A 24141-nucleotide genomic window follows, 5' to 3' on the forward strand; every position below is an offset into this window, starting at 1 on the left:
GGACTTGCGGTAATGCTTGCGGTAATGTGTGCGACTATATTTCCGCACGTATTACCGCATTTATTACTACAAGCATTTCTGCACATATTACCGCGAAGACTATTGTCACGAGCATTACCGCGTGCCGGTTTATGATAAAAAAATAGATGACCGTTTGGATGATCCTTTGCAGGACCATCCAAAAGGTCATCTATTTTTTTATTTATTTAAAATACTTTTCAAAATTATTATTGATTACAAGCAACTTAATTACAACAAAATATCAATTGAGCAAACTACAATTCTACAATACATTGAGCCAAAAAAATGATAGGTAATTGCATTTACATAAAGAGGGCAAAAAAAGCCCGCGTATACCAAATAGAGGATGATTATGGCCAAAACGCTAACGCGTGTGTGAAATTTGCTCATGGGGGACAGGGCGGCATTTCGCGTGGAACTCCTTGACTGTGCAAAACCAGAAAAATAAACAATTAACCATAATGCGTAGGAGTCCGATGGGATCTGGCCTCAACTTGGCGCGTATACATCCTCGCGCCCATTTCCCTTTCGTCCTCTTTCCCTCCCATAGCTGTCTCCCACTCCACATCATGGACATTTCCTGGCCGATAGTTGTGCTCAAGAGACTCCATTGTCTTCTTTGCAGCTCTCCTCACACTAGGATTTTTGTTCTTGAGAAATGTTTTGACATGCTCTTGCAACCATTGCCTTGAGAATTGTTGCCCCTCAGGGTTGGGAAAACGCATGTGCATGGTTGTCTCTATATATGTGAGGTTGTAGGGATCCTGTTGATCAAATTTGAGAAAACAATTGATATATGTGGAGTAGATTAATTGGTTGAGGTGTGTGCGGAATCTCCTCCCCTGTGTTGTCCCGAGATCCACCATACCTCCTGCCCTGCGTTGTCCCGAGATCCACCATACCTCCTCTATGAACCTGGTAGTATAACCCGCGAGCATCTGGTGCAGGCATGTCATGGTCCTCATCTTCTGCTAGACCAGGGAGCGGTGACTGTAGAGGATAATCTGTAGTACTCCCCCCCCCTCCAAAACAACAACGAGCTCCACTCCCTCATCGAGATCGACCCGCGCTAGCGCGCGAGCTGCCCTAGCGTTGACTTCCAAAAGAGCGCCAACGTGAATGTGGGGCAGAAGGTGGGAAAGGTGATGGATAGGTGGACGCCCGTGGCGTCGCACCCAACGGCGTCGAACCGTGGGGCGTCGGGACCTATGAAGGAAAAGATGAACCTGGAGCTGTATGTGGAAAACTTTGCAGGTACGGAGTGCCACCAGTCAAAGTAGAGACCTCAAAAAATCCAAACGCTGCTAGCTGCGCCGGTGAATAGCGCTGCGCAAGGGTCTGCTACAAACCTAAACACTCAGCCCAAAGACGCAATGCCCTCTCCACATCTGGATCGGTCACAGGTACGACAACGGACCCACCAAGAGCATCTCAAAACCAGCAAAACCTTGATGATGACTGCTGAGGTGACGGCTGTGAATGATAGGCAGAGAGAGCGTCAGGATATGACATCCCGTCCGCCATGAACTCATCAATGCTGTGAAAGCGTGGTGTGGAAGAAGAAGCCATGGTCTGCATTTCTTGCGACAAATATTAAACTCGCTAATAAAAATTGAAATATATGATTAAAAATTTACACATTGATTTTTTCAAACATTGGATTTTTTAACATTGGATTCTCTATAGTATCGAATGTGGAAAGAATCCAAGGTGTGTAACAACTACTGTTTACTCAATGCCACTATCATGACCAAATGGGTCAATATGTACTTGGAAGCCCGCGCAGCTAGAGAAAGGGATAGAGATGCATGGAAGAGGTCGGATGGAGGTAGACGCGCACCTCCTTTTCCTAAAGAGCTTGCAAAATATCCTGATTTGATTCAAGTAGAGTGGATCCATAATGCCATGATCAATTCCAAAGCACAAGGAGAACAAATAAGCCCTAAAGAATGGGAGTATGCGCGAGGATGTTTGCGCAAGGTGAGTGTGTATATGTTATGTATGCATGTATGCAAATCACTTTATGAAATGTGATGTAACCTCTTATGCATTGTGATTGTAGGGTCTCACTTTCAACTCCATTTGCCGAAGGCCGACATTTCCACACTCGCAAGATAGATGAGCGTCGGACCACTAACGATTGTGGAGTGATGGGAAACTTTGACACAACAGCAGATGAGGTCAGATATTGTGGTACTATAGAGAGAATAATCAAAGTGGATTTCAAATCTTTTCACAAATTCCTCTTTGAGTGCCGATGGTTTGCGGGTGAGGTCAAAAGACATGAAAATGGGCTCATTATGGTGGATTCCACCCAATTCCATCGGGGAAAAACTGACAACCTGGTGTATCCTAGTAGTAGCGAGCAGGTAATTTAGGCTATGCGCAATCAACTTAAATAAAAATTCAATATATGTATATCAGCTTATTGTTTGTGTGTGACGTACAGGTTTTTTATGTGCCATGTTTATATCAAAGAAGACTTTGGTATGTCATTCCAGTCACGCCGCTGGGTAGATCTATCTTTGTAGAGACGGACATTGAGCCAGTAATTAATCCCATCATACCATCACCACAAGATGCAGAGGAAGATGTAGTTGAAGTTGAAGAAGGTCAGCCAAGCCTTGCAACTAGTCATCTTGAGGAGGAGGAAGAGGGAGAAAGCGATGATGATTCTACAGGAGGTGATGGAGAGGAGGAAGAATCTCTAAACCTGTTTATTGATTTGAATACTATGGGTCTAAATATGTACCCTAGTGCTTGTAGAAATCTTATACAATATGAGAATTAATAAAACTCTCCATTCTTTTTTTTGGTGTAGTATATGATTAATTCGCAAATGTTTCATTATGTGCTACTTATGGATAGTATTTGTAATGGTTTTGTTGTGAGTATTATGATTTATGTAGAGAATTTTTAGAGTGAAAGAGAGATTAAGTGAAGTGAGCATTCTGGAGAGTGTAGGAGTTGTAGTTCGTAAATACATTTTGAGTTGTATTTGATTTAAATGGTAACCCAGGGGAGAGGAGGGGGAAAGGGGGTCTATGGCCTTGGCGGTAATGGGCGCGGTAATAAACGTCGTAATATACGCGATAATAAGCCGCATGAACAACAAACCTATTTCTCTCTCCTCATTTTGAATTTCTCTCTCTTGTTTTGCGGTAATGGTCCGCGGTAAACACTATGATCTCTCATAGTGATTCTTGTATTCCCATCAATAGACTTGGGCAATCCAAAGGTAAAATCCATGGATATGCTCTCCCATGGTGAATTAGGAATTGGCAAAGGTTGAAGTAATCCAGGTTGCTTCCCTCTATCAAACTTCGTCTTTTGGCATACCACACATGTTGAAACATACTCTTGTATGCTTGGTTTCATGGTAGGCTAATAAAAATATGTTTTTATCCCTCAGTAGGGTAGACTTAATCCCTCTATGCCCCGCATAAGGAGGAGCATCAGATTCATACATTACTTTCTCACGTAGTGAGTTAGGAACGCATAGTCTATGGCCATACAAAAGATAACCATCTTGTAAAGTAAATGGTTCTTCTTTCTTTCCTAGTGCAAGGGCTGAAATCACATATTTAAAATCAGGATCAATAGCGTACTCATCTATCATAGAAGATAGATCATTGTGAGTTGCTATGGGAATCGCATTCACTCTTGGTCTTCGTGAGAGTGCATCGGCTACTTGATTATGCTTGCCAACAGAAATGTAAAATTAAGTAGCCTTTCAACTTGGTCTACCAAGTGTAAAATCCCTCTCCATTAAATTTCATAAGTCCTTTCTCTTTCATTTCTCCTTGGAGAGGTCTTTGCACTTGGATTTTAATGTCAACGCAAATGTTTGAACTCCTCACAATTACACAGTATTAATAGGTATGCATTTCAAGATGTTTTTGTGATTAGGTGCATAAGAGTTTAAAGTTTAATTCGTTCATGAGAAAGGGGGAGAGAGAGGGGGGGGGGGGGGGGGGGGGGGGGGTGGGTGTGGTTCACTTTTGATGTGAAGCTCCTCTTCACCTATAGGGTGAATCCACTCTTCACAAATAAATTTTAATCCCTCTGAATACTCCTTGTGGGTAATTATTAGTTGGAGGATCAATTTTCCCCTTTGTTGCAGGAAAGACACCTCTTAACAAAGGGTGGTCCTGAGATAATCCCGTGGGATGGATCCCTAGGAAAGAAAAGGCTATGTGGCTTGAGAAATCTTCCAAAACTAAAGAGGGCTTGCTAGTGAGAGGAGCCTCTAGCTAGGGGTGAAACTCAAAATTCTATGAAGCATGCTTTGGCATATTTGGCAATCAATGGCTATGCAATCGGTGAGGATGCAATCGGCGGTGCCCCCCTTGTGGCATTACCTCAAATTGGAGCTTTGACCCTTTCCCACCCAACATCTAGGGAGAAAAATGCACACATCCAAACATAGGTAGTGATTAACAACTTTAATCCCTTGGGATTTGGGCTTGATCAATTTGTTGTGCATTAGATATAGCATTGGAACTAAACCAAGTGCAATTAGGAGATGCTAATCACACGTGTATAGCTATGATGCCAATTGTAGAGTTTAGGAAGGGTATATTAGAGAGTCATTCATAATGTTGGGATGGTAATGTTAATGCCAATTGCACAAAAGAAAGTGGATTAGAATGTAGACACAAACTTGATTGATTGATGTATCTAGAAGTTATACAAAAGGCTCATTATATAGAGCTAGCGTAGACATCTCATCTGACATCATGCATGACATCACATAGAGTCCCAAAAAATTGCCCAACTAAGTTGCAAACTGTGGGTGACTTTTCAAGGCACTTTAGGAGCCTCTTAACTCTTTTAGGTGAATCAGCACCCTCTACTAATGATCCCCATGGGTACCACACCCCTTACTTAGCTGCTTTTTCCACATGTTACCACATGGTTCTATGCCAACCATGCAATATAGTAGACAAGAGGTGTTACACACAACCATAGGCTAAAGCCCTTACACCTTTTTCACCACAATTCCCATATGAATTGTTGCCAATAGAAGCACTAGACTGTTGGAATTAATAGGGTTGCAGAGAAACGCACACAACTTGGAGAAGATGAAAGAAGCTCAAGGCACACAATAGAGAGTGTATTACTTAGTGTGAAATGGAAAGATAGATAGCCCTAGAGTGATGGGCGTATATACAATGCACGGGGGGAAAAACCTCCTAAAGAGGGAAAAAATGCCCCGGTGGTCGTCGTGTGTTCACACACATCACTACCACATGTATATGGTAACAAATCCCCCCTGGAGTGATGCGGTGAACGAGAGCTGGCACATGAGTAAAGGGAAGTGCCATGCCCTGAGGATATGATTAGTCCACAAAGGGGAGTAATCCCAAAGCTTTGTGGAAAGCTTCGAGCTTCTCATGAGACAATGCCTTTGTAAAAAGATCTGCAAGGTTGTCCTTTGTTGGCACATAGGCCAAGCTGATCTCTCCTGCAGAGAGCCTCTGCCTGACATAGTGGTAATGCACCTCAATGTGCTTTGTGCGAGCATGAAAAACTGGGTTCCTTGCAACAGCCAATGCGCTCTCACTGTCACTGTAGATAGAGTTGGCAGTGTCCTGGCCAACACCCAAATCAGCCATAAGACGTCTGAGCCATACACACTCAACTGTAGCTGTGAAGATTGTCCTATACTCAGCCTCACAACTCAAAGTGGCCACAGTGAGGTTACTTCTTGCTCAACCATGATATACATGAATTGCCTAGCATCGAACAAAAACCACTTGTGGACACTCACATGTCAAAACAACCAGCCCAATCTGAGTCCAAAAAAGCATGTACGTCTGGCAACAATGATCCCCCCATGGGATAAAACAAGCCAAGATGTAAAGTGCCACTAAGGTAGCAAAAAATCCTCTTGACAGTGTGCCAATGCTTAGACCCTGAGCTATGCATAAATCTGTTGACTTGTGAGACGGCAAACTGAATATCCGACCTTGTGTTGCATACATAAATAAGGCATCCAACAGCAGTTTGGTAAAGAGTGACATCAGCAGGATTGCAAGCATCATGTAGACTCAACTTCAAACCTTTTTCCATAGGAGTGGCAATAGGTTTGCAATACTCAAGTCCAAACTTACATAGCAATGTCTCTATGTAAATTTTCTGACACAAGGCAATACCACCATCACACTGCTTAAACTGTATACCCAAGTAATGGTGCAACATCCCCAAATATTTCATCTTGAAAGTAGCATTCAAATCAGCCTTGAATTCAGCAATATGCCTCTCATTTGGTCCAGTGATCAGCAAATCATATACATAAAGAACCACAATGAGAAGTACATCACCCTCCCGCTATACATACAATGTGCTTTCTGTTGTACTGTTACGAAAGCCTTGTTTGACCAAATGAGTGTCGGCTTTCTCATGCCAATCACGAGGAGATTGCTTCAACCCAAACAAAGCCTTCTTACATCTGCACACTTTGTCCTCTTGTCCTTTCTTGACAAAATCGCGAGGCTACGTTACATAAACTTCCTCAATATGTCACCATTCAAGAAAGCAGTAACAATGTCTGATTGATGTACACCTCAACCAAAATGAGTTGTCAATGCACATAGAAAACGCACAAAGTATCTTCATAATCTATGCCTTTTTGTTGTGAATAACCCTTTGCAACAAGTCGAACCTTATGGCGATCGATCTCACCATCCGGCTTGTGTTTCATCTTGTAAACCCACTTCGTACCAATGGCCTTTTTGCCAGGAGGCAAATCAAATAAAGTCCATGTGTCATTTTCTATAAGTGCATCATATTTTGATTGCATGGAAGCCATCCAATTTTTTGAATTCTGTGCTTCATCAAAAGATAGAGGTTTCTCAACATCATGTAAGCTAGACACAGCCAAAGCATAACAATCTGATGCATAAGATGCATGGCCAGAGCCTGAATGAGTACAACTAGACAAAGGTGCATCCAATTTACTGTCACGCAATGTGTGCACCAGCCATTTTGGCATACCTCTAGCCTGCTCATTTTCAGCCCTTTCCTCATCAAGTACATCATCTACATCTGCATCAGTAATAGGCCGATCTGTAACATTTTTGGAAACCCCCATAGGCTGTACATTTGAGTCATTAGAATTTACATTCGAACTTCCACCACTAAAAAGAGGCAACAAAGTGTCATAAATGTCCTGTGAGCTTACATTACTATCTCTAGTACATGACAGCAAGGGCTGAATAGAATCTTCCACAAACACTACATCTCATGAAACCAAAATATGCTTTGTTTGCAGACGATACAACCAGTAACCTTTGCTTTCAGCACTATAACCAATAAAAATACATTTGACAGCTTTATCATCCAATTTTTTGCGTTGTGTTTGTGGCACCAAAGCATATGCCAACAGCCAAAAACACGCATGTTCTCAATAGAAGGCTTTCTATCATGCCATGATTCATATGAAGTAATAGATTTCAAAGCTTAGGTAGGACACCTGTTAAGTACATAAGTGGCACACATGATGGCCTGAAGCCAAAAAGAATGCAGCAAAGCTTGACTTTTGACCATACATCGTGTCATTCCTGTAAGTGACCTGTTTTTCATCTCAGTAACACCATTTTGTTGAGGTGTATAAGGCACTGTACATTGGTTTTTTATCCCACGACTAGCCAGAAATGCATTAAATTCATGAGCCACATACTCCCCCCTCGATCGGAACAACGGAGGGTGCCCACAGTCCATTTCGAGACATTTCAGTCATATCCAAAAAAAAAAATGAAGCACATAAAAACTTTGGACTTCGCTTTAAGCGCAAATACCGATGCATTCCTGGAGTAATCATCAATGAAAGTCACGAAGTAAAGGTAATTGCCCAAGGAAGGAGTTTGCATGGGTCCACAAACATCATTATGCACAAGATGTAACCTGCATGTGGCTCTAATTGAACCATCCTTTGGAACCTTCAAACGTTGCATCTTACCTAAAATACAACCTTCACAAACATATTTGAGAGGTGCTTCAAGGGGCGGCAAAGAAGCAACCATATCAGATTTCTGCAAACCTAGCAAACTGACAAAATTCAGATGACCAAAATGTAATGGAATTTGCCTATTCAATTTGAGAATAGCGGAATTTAATGAGAGTACTTTCAAGAAATGATTTTGTGAGCATAGCGGGTAGACATAATTGAAGATAGCAACATAATCATAGCAATTAGTTAACTTGGCATAGACAATAATTTTGCAAGAGAGAGAGTTTAGAGAACATGACAACAATTGAGGACCGGATTTATGTGGAGCCGGTCCCCCCTCCAATAGGCATTTGTATTATGATTTCTCCCATAAAGAGAGACTTGTTACAATACAGTCTTTGTGTTCCTTGTGACCTAGGTGATGCCATGAAGATGGAAGGCTTCATGCACCACAAACATAACATAAACTTGAAGAAAGCTTTAACTATCCCAAGCCTCAGTCCCAAGACCTCAAACACCTTCGAAGGTGGAGAGAGCTAGCAGGGAATGAGGGTAGGGAAGAGGAAGAAGAAACATTTCGTAGGAGAAAGAATTAGTTCCTCACTTATCATACTCTTATTGCTAGCATACATAATAGCATAGTAATGAAGAAGAAGGATATGGCAAGCTTAAGCATTGAAGCATGGCTCTTGGTTGGATTTGCACTCCATAGCCAAGAGTGTTGGTGTAGGCTCTCAACCTCTACTTGCTTGGAGAGGGAGCTCTTGCACTTTGCATATCACACAATGAGAGTGCTTGTGAGTGTGTGTGGGTGAGTATACCCCCTAGGCACCCCCTAGCTTGCTTGGGTCGACCCCCCCTTGTAGCTCATGCCTGAAGCTCATTGGACCCTTCCAGGCCTAGCCAATCACAAGCAAGAGCCATTACAAGCAACATGGGTAGCCTTGGGACAAGTGTCCCCCTTTCCCCTTTGAGAGAGAGGACTTGATAAATGCTAAAACAATTAGATAATTCATGTAATTATCATTGGACCCCTTTGAAGCCTAGCCAATAGGCTTCAAGCAACACATGAAGGTAACATGGGTAGGGGCCTGACATGTGTCCTTGCTGCCTCTTCAAGTTGGGCTTCCCTTGTGTGTGTGTGAGTGGGTGTTCTCTCTCTAGCCCCTAGGAAAAGGGCTCGCCCCCCCTCTTGTAGGAATGCTTTTGACTTTTAGGTGATCAAGCACCTTACTCACCAAGCATGACAAAGCACTTGAAGTAGGGGGTGTTCCCACAAGCATCTCAGGCAAGCTTCTCAAGGCACCTCAAGTACTTTAATCATGCAGCAAGTCAAGCACCTCAAGCATGGAGCCAGTCAAGCACCTCAAGCATCTTAATCAAGCACCTCAAGCATGAAAAACACCTCAAGCATGACAAGCACCTCGAGCTTGGGCCGGGTTCCCACCTCAAGCTCAGCCCTAGCTTACTTAAGGTCAAAGGACTTTTACACACATTTATTGGAGGTCTTCAATGAAGCTAACCCTAAGGTCTTATGCTCCATTGGTTAGCCTTGACCATCTCCCTTTTGGGCCCCTTTACCATTGGCCCGTGTTGAGATAGATCTATAAGCACATACCTATATCTTAACACTTGTTCCCGTTTATTCTCCCACATTAAGTGATCAATTTAATATGAGAAAATCATTTGGGTTAGTTAGATATTAGATTTTATGACATTACCTCTCTCTTGAAATCATAGTCGTCCTCGACTATGAGGTAGAAAAGATAAAGGCTTAGTCATTAGTCAATCGTACTTAGCGGGTAAAGGATCCCTTTTTACCCTATGACATCTTTCCAAGATGGATGACTAATCCATTTGGTGCTTGGGAGACATAGCTGCCGCAAGCATGTCTGCTCTTTAGTCCATTTCATTCTCCCAAAGTAGAGTGACAAATTCTACTTGGTGTTTGAGAGACGTCGTCATCACAAACATGATTCTAAGCATGCATACTAGTTAAATTTTGTGCACAATTAAAAAGAGGACTAATCATATAAGACAAAAAACATGAGTTATTTAAAAGAAATTTGTACATTTGCTTACTCTAATGTAGCATTGTAAGCATTGACAAGGTTCATACTATCCTTAAGTTGTACTCCTTGCATCCATTTAGCATCTTCAAAAGGATAATTTTTGAACTAATAAGATATCGTCGGATTATCTTACCATGTCGTAGTACCTTGTCTTCATGCCGAAGGATAGCTTCGGGTTGTAGCACCTCTTCTTGGTCTTCAACTTTGGGAGGGTCTTCAATAATTGGTTCAATTGGTGGCTCTCCTTTGTAGGGCTTAAGTAAGCTTACATGAAAGGCATTGTGTATAAGCCAATGGTTGGGCAACTTGAGTTGATAAGCCGTCTCATTGATAGGCTTCAAGATTTGGAAAGGACCATATAGTATCTTTTTGCTAGTTTAGCATAATACTTTTGATGGCCCGTAGGATTTTTGCCCGTCATTTGCCTTAATCGAGCCTTAGGAAACTTGAGTAAGACCCAATCATTTTCTTTGAACATTAAGGCTCTTCTGTGCTTATCAGCAGCAGCTTTTTGCCTTTGTTGAGAGATGGCTATAGCCTCCCTAATCTTTTGAAAAGATTCTTGTAGGTCACGGCTATACTCATCGGCGGCGAAGATTTCCCATGTACTTTCAGTAGCAAGGACTTTTAGGTTCCTTCTATGATCTCGAAAGGTGCTTTGCCGTCAGAAGTATGTACAGTATTATTGTAGGCATACTCTACTAGCGGTAAATACTTTTCCCATTGTGAGCGTTGATCTACTTCGGTAACAATAAGTCTTGAGTAGATCGAGTATCGTAAGATTGGCTATCTCACTTTGCCATCCGTTTGTGGGTGATAGGCCTCGAGTATCGTAAGATTGGCTATCTCACTTTGGCCATCCGTTTGTGGGTGATAGGCCGAAGAGAAATTCAATCTTGTTCCTAGATTTTCAAAGAGACCTTTCCAGAAATTACTGGTCATTCTAGGATCTCTATCTGACACGATGGATGTGGGTAATCCATGGTTTTGAAAATCTGAGATATGAAGAGAGTTGCCATTTGATGTGCCTTAATAGTCTTTTTGACAGGAATAAAATGTGCTTGCTTGCTAAACCTGTCGACTATTGTCCATATTCCTGTATTCCCATGGATAGACTTGGGTAATCCAAAGATGAAATCCATGGATATACTCTCCCATGGTGAATTTGGAATAGGCAATGGCTGGAGTAATCCAGGTTGCTTCCCTCTATCATACTTGGTCTTTTGGCATACTACACATTTTGAAACATACTTTGTATGTCCACTTTCATGGTAGGCCAATAGAAATACGTCTCTACTCCTCGGAGAGTAGGTTGAATACCTCTATGCCCTGCATATGGAGGAGCATGGGATTCATACATAACCTTCTCACGAAGGGAATGGGTAACACATAGCCTATTGCCGTGGAGAAGATAACCATCCTGCAAGGTGAATGGTTCCTCTTTCTTCCCCAAAGCAAGGGCTGACATTATGTCTCTAAAGTCAGGGTTAGTAGCATACTCATCTATCATAGAGGATAGATCATTGTGAGTAGCTATAGACACCGCATTAACTTTTGGTCGTCGTGAAAGTGCATCGGCAACTTGATTGTGCTTACCAGCTATGTGAGCAATATGAAAATTAAATTGCGAAAGAAAATTTGCCCACCTCATTTGTTTGTCGGAAAGCTTGGTTTGCGTCATGAAATACTTGAGACTTTGGTGGTCGGTTCGTAGGATAAATGGAGTCCCCAATAGGTAGTGCTTCCATGTGTCTAGGGCATGTAGAACAGCTAAAAGCTCTTTCTCATAAATGCCCAAGACTCGTTCATCACCATTGAGCCTTCGGCTCTCATATGCTATGGCATGCCCTTCTTGAAGCAAAACCGCTCCAAGGCAATCACCACAAGCATCACATTGGACCTCAAAGGGCTTTGAGAGATCCGGAAGCACGAGGACTGGTTGGGAAGTAAGCTTCTCTTTGAGTTTTTCAAAAGCATTTTGCTCCTTAGCAGTCCATACAAACTTAACGTTCTTCTTGGTTAAGTCGTGTAGTGGTCCTGCCACTTGAGAGAATTTTGCTATGAAGCGTCTATAGTATGCACACATACCAATAAAGCTTCTTAGCTCATGTAGATTCCTTGGGTTAGGCCATGATTTTATTACCTCTAACTTTGATGGATCCATACGAATACCATCGTGAGAGATAATATGGCCTAGATATTGAATCTCTTGAAGGAAGAATTCACTTTTCTTTTGGTTGAGAAAAAGTTTGTTCTCCCTCAAGGCTTGAAAAATCACTTGGAGATGTTGCTTATGTTCCTCCAAAGACTTGGAGTAGATGATGATATCATCGAAGAACACTCCAGTGAATTTTTGATATGGTCTAAAAATTTTCTCCATCAAACGATTGAACGTAGCTGGTGCATTAGTCAAGCCAAAAGGCATGACTAGATATTCATAAAGACCAAATGTTGTGCGAAACGCGGTCTTTAAGATATCCTCATCCACTATCCTTATTTGATGATAGCCACTCTTAAGGTCAATCCTACTGAAGTAGGTAGAGCCTTGTAGCTTATCAAACAGATCTTCTACCCGAGGTACGGGAAATCTGTTTTTAATAGTGATATGGTTTAGTGCTCGATAGTCCACACACATACGGTATGTACCATCTTTCTTTTGCACTAAAAGGACTGGAGAACAAAAGGGAGAGGAACTAGGCCTCACCATCCCTTTGTCTACCAGCTCTTGTACTTGCCTCATGATCTCCTCTTGTTGAGCTTGTGAGACTCGATAAGGAGGTTTGTTAGGCGGTGAGCTTCCTGGAAGGAGCTCAATACGATGGTCATCATCCCCTCGTTTTGGAGGTAGGTCCATAGGGATATCATCGATGAACACATCTTGGAATCCTTTTAGAAAAGTAGACAAGTCTAACTCTTCTTGATTCCTATCATTTTCATTTGATGAAACATTATTAGCTTTTAGAGACTCTTTGACATAAATCATGTACGCAGAAACTGAGCTCTTCATTGATTTATCAAAAGAAAGAGGATTTACAAGTGGATTGAGCTCTTCATTGATTTATCAAAAGAAAGAGGATTTACAAGTGGAATAGTGCGACCACGCTCACTAGCATCTACATACATGTTCTTTCCCTGTAGGTGAAGTAAATTCTCCTTTCAGGGAACTTCATGTTGGCAGCCATGCGATCAAACCATGGTGCCCCTAGGATAACATCCTGATGTTGGAGGGGAGAGATGAAGAAGTCTTCTTTGTCGACATAGCTTTGGACATGAAGCCTCAACTTCCCAATCAAGGGAGTAACGGAGGCTTGTTGTCCCTTGAAAGCTGCATCAGCTGTTACTATATCTCCCATCTCAAAAGCTTGAATGCCCAACTTGGTGGCCAACTCTATTGATATGAAGTTGAGAGTAGAGCAAGGGTCAAAGAAGATGAAGGCATCATGCTCTCGTACCTTTCCCCAAGCATAGGAGAGTGATGATCCTTTGCAATGAGCATCCTCTTTTGGAGCTTCGACGGTGGAAGCCCTAGGAGTCTCATTGCGAGTATTCTTCTTGGGGCAAGAACGATAGCCATGTCCTTGCTCCCCACACTTGAAACACTTATGGTCCTTGCGAAAAGCTTCAAGCTCTTCAGGAGAGAGTTTGTTTTTACCTTTGTAAACTCCCTTCTCCTTGGACCGATTGTTGTTGTTGTTGTTGGAAGTGCCTTGGGAATTATTTTGAGCATTGGATTTCCCCTTTGCATCATTTTTATCTTTGTTTTCCATGGGCTTGACATTACGTCTAGCCCCTTCATGGAAATTGATGCGTGAAGCAACCATGGTGTGGTGGATTACTTCGGTAATAGTACCGGGCCGTTGAGAGTTGATATATTCGGCCATCTCTTCAGGTAATCCCGCACAGAATTGCTGTCTTTGCTCGGCAAAGTCTATCTTTTGAAAGACAGCAGCTTTGAGATGTAAATCCCAAAACTTATCTACATACTTGTTGATAGACTCATGAGAGAGGAGCTTCAAGCCGCGCCATTCGGTAAGAACTTTATCTTTAGTATCGCTTGGAAGAAATTGCTTCATGATGGAAACTCGTAGAGTTTTCCATGTCTTTGGGGCTTCTCCATTGCCACGAAGGCTAGCCCACCATTGACGAGCTGATTTTTGGAAGTGCATAGCTGCATGGCATAGCTTGGAGGACTCTGTGAAGCCCTCGTCCCCAAAGGCCGCATCAAATTGTTGGATGAGTCCAACACTTTGTCGGTAGCACCAAAGGTGCCATCAGCCCCTTTTCTTCCTTTGTTTCCTCTCTTGACTTTGAGAGTGATGAGGAGGAGAAAGGACTATGGGTTGTACTCTTTTCCTCTTCGGGGAGAGAGTAGGCGATCGTCTAGAACCGCCTTCTTCGTGGAGCCACATCTTCAGAAGAACTTAGACTTTCATTGTTTTCCTTTCTCTTTGGATTCCTCCTCTCGAATGGGAGAGAGTCTTCTTTTGGGGGTCTCTTCAAGAGGCCTCCTAAGCTCTCTCTCCTCTTGGAGAGGAAGGGAAATTCCATAGGCACGAAGTTGTTGAGTAACTTCGGCTTGCAAGGTAGGGTTGCCCATAGCTTGTTGCACAACCTAGTCACAAGATAATTCACAAACATGGGAGCATCATCATTAGCACCTTCATGTGCAAATCAAAGCATATCAATGTTCATTCTACTACTCTTGATTATTGTCAGCCATGTTAACAAATTTTATGTATGTTACTTAGTGTATGCTTTGGCAATTCAAAACCTTAGTTGCCACTCCTCTTAGCCTTTGAAAATCGACTCTTAAGTATCTACACCCACGGCTCAAAGTGGTTAATTATAGAGAGTAGAGGTGTAGGTCTAACATAGCAGAGTTGCCAAGGGCTAGCTCCTTTCGGACTTCTTATGGCTCAATAATGGTAAAGCCGTAGGCAAGTCTAAAAAGACTCCATTATTAAGTCCAAAGCTCCCGAGGTGTGCACCATCCCCCACATAGTGGGCTTAACAAAACCGGTATTAGATCCCAGTTCCACTTACTCTATTATAATTAACAACATCAACCATTTATAAGCTACTTAAGGACCTCTCTTCTTAAGCAAGAAAAGAGAAACCAAATGCTCTGATACCAATGTAATGGAATTTGCCTATTCAATTTGAGAATAGCGGAATTTAATGAGAGTACTTTCAAGAAATGATTTTGTGAGCATAGCGGGTAGACATAATTGGAAGATACGCAAACATAATCATAAGCAATTAGTTAACTTGGCATAGACAATACTTTTGCAAGAGAGAGAGTTTAGAGAACATGACAACAATTGATGACCGGATTTATGTGGAGCCGGTCCCCCCTCCAATAGGCATTTGTATTATGATTTCTCCCATAAAGAGAGACTTGTTACAATACAGTCTTTGTGTTCCCTTGTGACCTAGGTGATGCCATGAAGATGGAAGGCCTTCATGCACCACAAACATAACATAAACTTGAAGAAAGCTTTAAACTATCCCAAGCCTCAGTCCCAAGACCTCAAACACCTTCGAAGGTGGAGAGAGCTAGCAGGGAATGAGGGTAGGGAAGAGAAGAAGAAACATTTCGTAGGAGAAAAGAATTAGTTCCTCACTTATCATACTCTTGTTGCTAGCATACATAATAGCATAGTAATGAAGAAGAAGGATATGGCAAGCTTAAGCATTGAAGCATGGCTCTTGGTTGGATTTGCACTCCATAGCCAAGAGTGTTGGTTGTATGTAGGCTCTCAACCTCTACTTGCTTGGAGAGGGAGCTCTTGCACTTTGCATATCACACAATGAGAAGTGCTTGTGAGTGTGTGTGTGGGTGAGTATACCCCCCTAGGCACCCCCCTAGCTTTGCTTGGGTCGACCCCCCCTTGTAGCTCATGCCTGAAGCTCATTGGACCCTTCCATGCCTAGCCAATCACAAGCAAGAGCCATTACAAGCAACATGGGAAGCCTTGGGACAAGTGTCCCCCTTTCCCCTTTGAGAGAGAGGGACTTGATAAATGCTAAAACAATTAGATAATTCATGTAATATATCATTGTACCCCTTTGAAGCCTAGCCAATAGCTTCAAGAAACACATGAAGGTAACATGGTAGGGGCCTGACATGTGTCCTTGCTGCCTCTTCAAGTTGGGCTTCCCTTTGTGTGTGAGTGGTGTTCTCTCTCTAACCCCTAGGAAAAGGCTCGCCCCCCCTCTTGTAGGAATGCTTTTGACTTTTAGGTGATCAAGCACCTTACTCACCAAGCATGACAAAGCACTTGAACTAGGGGTGTTCCCACAAAGCATCTCAGGCAAGCTTCTCAAGGCACCTCAAGTACTTTAATCATGCAGCAAGTCAAGCACCTCAAGCATGGAGCCATCAAGCACCTCAAGCATCTTAATCAAGCACCTCAAGCATGAAAAACACCTCAAGCATGACAAGCACCTCAAGCATGACAAGCACCTCGAGCTTGGGCCGGGTTCCCACCTCAAGCTCAGCCCTAGCTTACTTAAGGTCAAAGGACTTTTACACACATTTATTGGAGGTCTTCAATGAAGCTAACCCTAAGGTCTTATGCTCCATTGGTTAGCCTTGCTCTTTGATAGACCATCTCCCTTTTGGGCCCCTTTACCATTGGCCCCGTGTTGAGATAGATCTATAAGCACATACCTATATCTTAACACTTGTTCCCGTTTATTCTCCCACATTAAGTGATCAATTTAATATGAGAAAATCATTTGGGTTAGTTAGATATTAGATTTTATGACAAAAACGTGCATGCCAAAGTTTTGCATCTGAAATAGCCCTTGAATCTGCAACTTCATTTGCAAAATTTTGTCCACACTTGTCATAGAAAGTGATCTTATACAACCCATGGCACAAAAGCCCAGATGCAGCAATTTCATCACAAAAACTGAGATCATGAACTGTACATCTATCATCCACAAATTTGACTACAAGTCCAACTTTAGCAAGTGCAGATACAGACAATAGATTTTTCTTGATCCCGGGTACATAAAGTGCATCAACAAGTGTGAAAGAACTGCCATTTGCAGCAGTAAGCACAATCTTTCCAACTCCATGAATCGGAAAAGAGGCATTGTTGGCACAACTGACAAAATTCCCAAGAAGGACAGACTCGAGAGAGGTGAACAATTCACGATGTGAGGTATTGTGCTTTGTAGCACCACTGTCAAAATACCACACATTTGAATCTGCAGCAACTGACATGCATGCATCATGGACAGCAGGATCGTAAGTGCACTCTGCACTAAAAGCCCATTCTGCATCAACATCAACATCACAGTCTCCTTTTACAAAAGACTCAACAATGGCTGCATTTGTAGTGGAACCAGAATTTGCAGTGGAACCACCCTCTTTCTTCTTAGCCTCTTTGGCCTTCAACTTAGGACACTGCTTGATCAAGTCATCATTAGCTTTACAATAATGGCAATGCATCTTTTTTTTGCCCTTATCACCAGAATTGCCAGACGAAGTGCTGCCAGCAAAAGCATTGGGAACAGAAGTTTTGCCACTCGCAGCAGAACCATAAGAAGTGGTTGCATTGTTGTTACCACCCTTTCTTTGAGAAGCAATAAAAGCCTATTCAACTACACGACGCTGACTAGTCTTGTTTTTTCTGAAAAGTGACTCTTGCAACAGCAATGTGCATAATGTATCAAACTTGACAACTTTAGGATTTCCTTGGATCATAAGTCTCTAAGTACTAGCAAAAGTCTGGTAAGAAGCTGGTAAGGCATCAAGAACAGTCTACACAAGGGAACTGTCTGAAATGACTTCACCTGCAGAGATAAGTTGCTCATTGATATCCTTGACACCAGCAAGGAACGTATCCATATCATCTTCCTCATGCATAATCTTTGACTCTAGCTCTTTACGTAGAAGCAAAGCAATTTTAGCCTCATTGCAACTTGCAAAAGTCTGGTAAGAATCTGGTAAGGCATCAAGAACAGTCTACACAAGGGAACTGTCTGAAATGACTTCACCTGCAGAGATAAGTTGCTCATTGATATCCTTGACACCAGCAAGGAACGTATCCATATCATCTTCCTCATGCATAATCTTTGACTCTAGCTCTTTACGTAGAAGCAAAGCAATTTTAGCCTCATTGTGACTTGCATAAAGACCAGCCAAAATATCCCAAGTCTGTTTTGCAAATTTTGTTGAACGAATGTGAGGAAAAATGGTGCGCTTCACAAAGAACGCAATCAATGCTTGAGCATGTGCATCCTTTACATCCCAACGAGATTATTCTGTCGTAGGCAAAACAACTCTAATAGCAGCAATCCTTGTAGCAAGACCTGCCCCATCCTCAACATTGCCTACATCCTCAGAACCAGGACGTATATCAATGCACTGCACAATATTCCATACGCCCTTTGACACAAGAACATGTTGCATCATATAAGCCCACATAGGGTAATTGTCCCCATCCAAATTGTCCTCAGCAGCAAACATCTTGAACACGTCTGTGTTGTTGTCAGCCATGGTAAAGGTTGCACCTGATGTGAAAACTGCCCGAAAAGAGGAGAAACAAAGCGGGAACAACACATGCTATATAGCACAAACCGTAGAAGACTTTAAGGCACCTGTTCAGCAGAAAACAGAACTGACAAAAATTTTGCATGTGCAGACCTGTCTGTAGTGGAAACGAAGACCGAAATGAGTCCGAATCAGAAATCTCAGTAGACTAAGCTCTATGAGCTTACCATAAATATTTGTCGACCTGTGAACGCTCGCTAAACCTCACTGAAATCCGAGAAAGTGAGCAAGTGTGTGCTGGAGCAGCTGGCGACTAAGCCCGGGAGGACGCAACCTGCTCTAATACCAATTGTTGGAATTAGGGTTGCAGAGAAATGCACAGAGCTTGGAGAAGACGAAGGAAGCTCAAGGCACACAATAGAGAGTGTATTACTTAGTGTACAACAATGGAAAGATAGATAGCACTAGAGTGATGGACGTATATACAATGCACGGGGGAAAAAACCTCCTAAAGAGAGAAAAAATGCCCCGGCAGTCCTAGTGTGTTCACACACATCACTACCACATGTATATGGTAACATAGACATGGGTAATCTGCTACTCAGAGAAGAACCATGAGAAGTTGCTGCATTGCTATTATCACCTTTTCTTTGACAGCAACAAAAGATTGTTCAATTGCACACTGTTTAGACATGTTCTTTCTTAAAAGTGACCTCTATAACAGAAATACGCATAATGCATCAAATTTGATAGCTTGAGGGTTCCTTGGGTCACAAGTCTCTAATTATTAACAAAAATCTAGTAATAGTCTAGCAAAGTATCAAGATCGATCTGCACAAGTGAATTATTATAATAACTTCACCTAGAGAAATGATTTTCTCATTGATATCCTTGATACCAACAAGAAAATACCCATGTCATCTTTCTCTTGCATAATCTTTGATTCTAGCTCGTTACATAGCAATGCTATTTTAGCCTCATTGTTGCATAAAGACCGAGCAGAGTATCCAAGCCTGTTTTACTGATTTTGCTAAGTAAATGTGAGAAGCAATAGCGCGCTTCATTACGAATGCAATTAATGCATGAACCTGTGCATCTCTAACATCCCAATGAGATTGCTCAATTGTAGGCAAAACAACTCTAGCAGCAACATACCTACTAGAATTTGTAACATCCTCAACAGAGCTTATATCCACAATAGGTGGACGTAAACCAATGCCTTGCACACCATTCTAGACTCCCTTTGAGAAAAGAACATGTGTCATCATGTCAATCCACATTGGATGGTTATCCCCATCCAATTTGCACTCTGGAACAAACATCTTGAAAACATCTGTGTTATTGTCAGTCATGGTGAGTGACTACACCTAATGTGAAAACTACTCCAAAAGAGGAAAAATGAAGTAGGACTAACACATGCTATGTAGCATAACGTGAAGAGAACTATAAAGGACTTTCTTTGCATAAAAATGAACTTACAAAAAAATTTGCATATAAGGACAAAATTATCTGCACATTACTGCCTATAGTTGTTGACTCTTACCAAAGCTCACCCAATTCGAAGAAAATGTGTAGGGGATGCTAGCGACACTAGCGACTATGCCCAAGAGGATGCAAGGGGTTTGTAATTATGTAGCTCAAGGCATAACGGTTTACAGCAGACGTGGGCAACGTCATTCATGCTCGAGGCAGTTCAACCCTTGATGGCGCTCATGTCCATATTTACCCCCTTGGATCGTCTTCTATTTTGCCCCCCTTTTTGTTATAAAGGATTTTGAAATCCTATCGCGCTTGAGCTATGGAGTAGCAATCGTGCTACCGTCTTTTGATGCAGATGCTCGAGATCAAGATGCATCAGACGCACCCTCCCCCGCCTAGAATGGCTCTGCATAGCTGGAGCTAGAGGCGCCAAGATTTCAATGCCTCTAAATTGGTTCCTCTACCCTATTTGTTGTCGTCACAAAACCTTGGGACAACTCTACCCTATTTGTTGTCGTCACAAAACCTTGGAGTTGTCCCAGTGGTTTTTCTGGTTTTTCCAGTAATTAGTCTAGGGAGCTCCAAAGGTCGTTAACTTCTTAGAGTGTTGCAATGCTTGGTTGCAAAAACAGTTTCCTTGTATGGTAAAGGGGCCATGTTAAGCACCTTTACGAGGACGCCGGGGCGCTTTTGTTGGGTGTTGCAACGTTAGCAAGTCTGTCTAGCGCAAAACGTAGGCAAGACGAAGGGCACCCTGCAGCAAAAACCTTGGGTGAAATGGAAACCTCCAACAACGAGCGCGACAGGCGTAAAGAATTTCCTTTGTTGAAATAATGGGTATCAGTGCGAGAACATCACGGAAGTATTCAAGACTGAAGGCGCCATCGAGGATCGAACGCGCACTGTGGCCAATTAGATTTCAGGTTCACTCAATGTAACCATGCCGCCTCCTGAGCTTTTGCATGTGCTCCAGTACTCGTGCTATTCCATGTTAGTTTATTCTGCTCACTCCGTTTCAAAAAAGGGGGCCATGCCATTATTGGTCCCCGTACCCTAATGCTTTTCACGGATTTTATCTTTTTGGTTCTTGTCTAAGTCTCATTTACAATGATCTTTGTTCTTAGTATTGATCCTTATGTTTTTTTTTTTTTTTTAAACCATCAGCACGGGAAAGGTAGTAGGGAGAAACTATACACATATCATGTATTTACAACCGTACATTGCTGTAAGTTACACCCTCGAGGGGTAACTGTGGGAACCCCCCCCCCCCCCCCCCCCCGCCCCCATAAAGGAGGAGAATACACCCAAGAGAACGCAACATGTGAGCCTTGAACCCTCAATCTTGGGGTTACATCACAAAGGTCTCACCAATTGAGCTACGCTTCTTGCGTTTTCCCCCGAAGCTAAGATCGGGAGTTTTTATTACCCATGGTTGCATCTTGTAATATCCTCCGGTTATTTATTGTTTCTCCCTTTAGTTATAAATCTACATCATTGGCAGCTTGTGGTTTGTAATTATGTAATATTTCAGGTGGTTTTCACTACTAGTTATATGTCTTGCCTATGGGCTTCTGTAATTCCTTAGTGTTTTGATGTCATTCATTGATGTAATACAAAAGGATATACAGCCCACTTTGAGAGAGAGAGAGAGAGAGAGAGAGACAGAGAGAGACTTTTGCTTTTCAAGTAGTATATGGGGTACATTTAGGTGGAGTGATTTCACATATAAAACTAATAGTTTCTTTTCTTTTTTGTTCCTTTGTTGTGTGATATGTCTTGTACTAACTACATCTACTCCTTGTAATCATCATGGGAAAGCAAGTATGACTCTATTGCTTTGTAGCCTAGTGGGACCAGCTCCTGGAAGACCGTGAGGATGTGAGCCTGGTGTTCCTCAGATAGAGCTTCGTATTCAACATACCAATGCACTATACAAGTGTTGGGGCTTGTCCCCTCAATGTGCACAGATTGAGTGTATTTTTTCACTAAGATGTTCAAAAAGCCACCCTCTAGGAATTTCCCTTTCATCTTGAAATTTTGGGGATCGACCTTCTCAAGTTGCTCCTTCACATGGTAAACCACATGTTGTGGATGTTGTTCTTGGGACAGATGTTCTGCATAACCTACACATTCAAGCAAGCAATGGTTGTCATCCGTTGTTTGGAAGAAAGCAAAGCCATGTTCTCGTGTGAGACCAGTGTACATAGATATCACAATGTGTAATGATAGAAAAGACAACAATACATTTCACAATACCCCAGTGTGAGACCTCAATTTCTTCAAGCTTCTCTACTTGATTTTGCCTGAGCCTTCTCTAAAAGCATTTTCAAGTGAATAATGGTTTGTTCTTATCAACTTTTCTTTTATATTGCATGATTTTTGTGGAGTGCTAATGTTTAATTAACATTTGGGTGGACTTGCTAATTGCATCAAGCAATAACTTTGTGGTGTATAGACTTGTATATTGTGAACAAACTTGTTGGGACAAAGTGAAAAAACTTGTTAGGGCATCCTAAAGCATAAGGTTTTGTCCTACCAAATGAACTACTATCATCAAAAAGCTCTCAATAGGTTTATAACTTTTTGTCATGATAAGCTCTCAATAGGTTAATAACTTTATGTCATGATACACAGACATAATCTGATGTAGATCTTGTTTTTTTGGCAATCTTATGCTTCGCATTAGCTAGTTTTACGGAATTGTGCCCACAAAACCCACACCCGCAGGGGGTTGAACCATAGCGGGTGCGCTTAAAGCCTTTATTGCTAAGTGAAGTCCCCTTGACAGATATGATGAACATCTTAATTTGAATCATAGACCAAGAGTTCAATGCTGTAATAATGGCTTATGTAGGCCAAAAAGATGAAAAATTCTCTTAAGATGTATCATAGACCAAGAGTTCAATGCTGTGTAATGGCTTATGTAGGCCAAAAAGATGAAAAATTCTCTCTCTCTCTCTCTCTCTCTCTCTCTCTCTCTCTCACACACACACACACACACACACACAGTGCCCCAGTTTGAAACCTGTCAAAATGTGGTGAGAAGGCGAGCTTACTGCGGTGCAAGTGGATGGTCCTGAGAGAGCCTTGAGAGAAGCCAGGGCCATCGTAGGAGACGTGGGAGATGGCATGAGTTACAGCCTTGGGCATGCATGTGTGCCCATCTTCAAATGCCGCCTTCCACATCCTCTTTGCCGCCACCGCGCACTCCACCTTGCCACCCACCTCCATTCTCTCTCTCTCTCTCTCTCTCTCTCTCTCTCTCTCTCTCTCTGCAATACGCCGACACTCTCTTTGACAGCAGGGCAATTCTTCTCTCCGTCTCGTTCGCTCTCTCGCTCTTTGCCACTCACAGTTTAATAGACGTTTGCTCGACCTACCTCGTAGCCGCCCTCACCTACAACATGTTAGATAACGCAACACGCCAAACGAACTGACCTTGACCAAGATTACAAGTCTAAAGACAGAGAAAAGAAGAAGAAGAAGAAGAGAGTTTTAACGTGGTAGGAAACTATCCCAAGACACCTCAAAGATCTATATGACGAGGAGAATTGAACTCAAGACCTCTTACTCGAGAGGGAAATGGCATAACCAATCTACCACACTTGGATGGATGTGGGGGTGCAGAAAGACATTTAGTACCTCAATGAAATCACAAAATATGCCAAATTTTGTTGTATTTTTTTCACTCCTTTGAAATATTGCAGGCCTTTTTTCCTTTCCCTCCCAAACCATTTTTGATGCATTGCTTGTGCTTGGATAGGGCAAACACAACCCACTCCCGTACACAACGATTTGTCAAGAATTTGCATCAACTGGGTAAGACTCAACAGTACTTGAATCTAAGGTTACAGAAATGAAGGTGTAGGGAATGGTTTGTCAGTGACCATTCCTCATAATCATTGTGACCACGTGGCGATTGACGGGGATCCGGGAGCCATGGAGGGAGCAGTGATTACGAAGGAATGGTCACTGACGGACCATTCTACATCGTCAAATGGTCGGGGGGAGATGGGCCAACGTAAAATATTACTGCTACTGACTTGTCGAGCTGTGAGCAGATTCTGGCTACTGAGGTGTTGCACTATTTCTGTTGCATTCATTGGAAT

The 24141-nt window shown here is 42.3% G+C and overlaps 1 protein-coding gene across 1 annotated transcript; it reads right to left on the reverse strand.

Moving 5' to 3' along the window:
* Positions 1–21692: 21692 nt before the first annotated feature.
* LOC147459980 (major pollen allergen Bet v 1-L-like) lies at positions 21693–23365 on the reverse strand. The gene is made up of 2 exons (XM_086509937.1): positions 23089–23365; positions 21693–22155 (listed from the first exon to the last, which is right to left on the reverse strand). Exons 1-2 carry the CDS (start codon positions 23261–23263, stop codon positions 21824–21826), a joined length of 507 nt encoding a protein of 168 aa, XP_086366063.1. The 5' UTR covers positions 23264–23365; the 3' UTR covers positions 21693–21823.
* Between the last annotated feature and the right edge of the window lie 776 nt (positions 23366–24141).

Source organism: Adiantum capillus-veneris, chromosome 4 (genome assembly GCF_014529385.1).
Source record: "Adiantum capillus-veneris isolate H3 chromosome 4, ASM1452938v2, whole genome shotgun sequence".
NCBI classification, from domain to species: domain Eukaryota; kingdom Viridiplantae; phylum Streptophyta; class Polypodiopsida; order Polypodiales; family Pteridaceae; genus Adiantum; species Adiantum capillus-veneris.

Coding starts and splice junctions, on each gene's coding strand:
- LOC147459980 (XM_086509937.1), bottom strand. CDS start 23,263: ATGGAGGTGGGTGGCAAGGTGGAGTGCGCGGTGGCGGCAAAGAGGATG. Junction 22,156..23,088: donor GACCATCCACTTGCACCGCA/GTAAGCTCGCCT, acceptor TTGAATGTGTAG/GTTATGCAGAACATCTGTCC.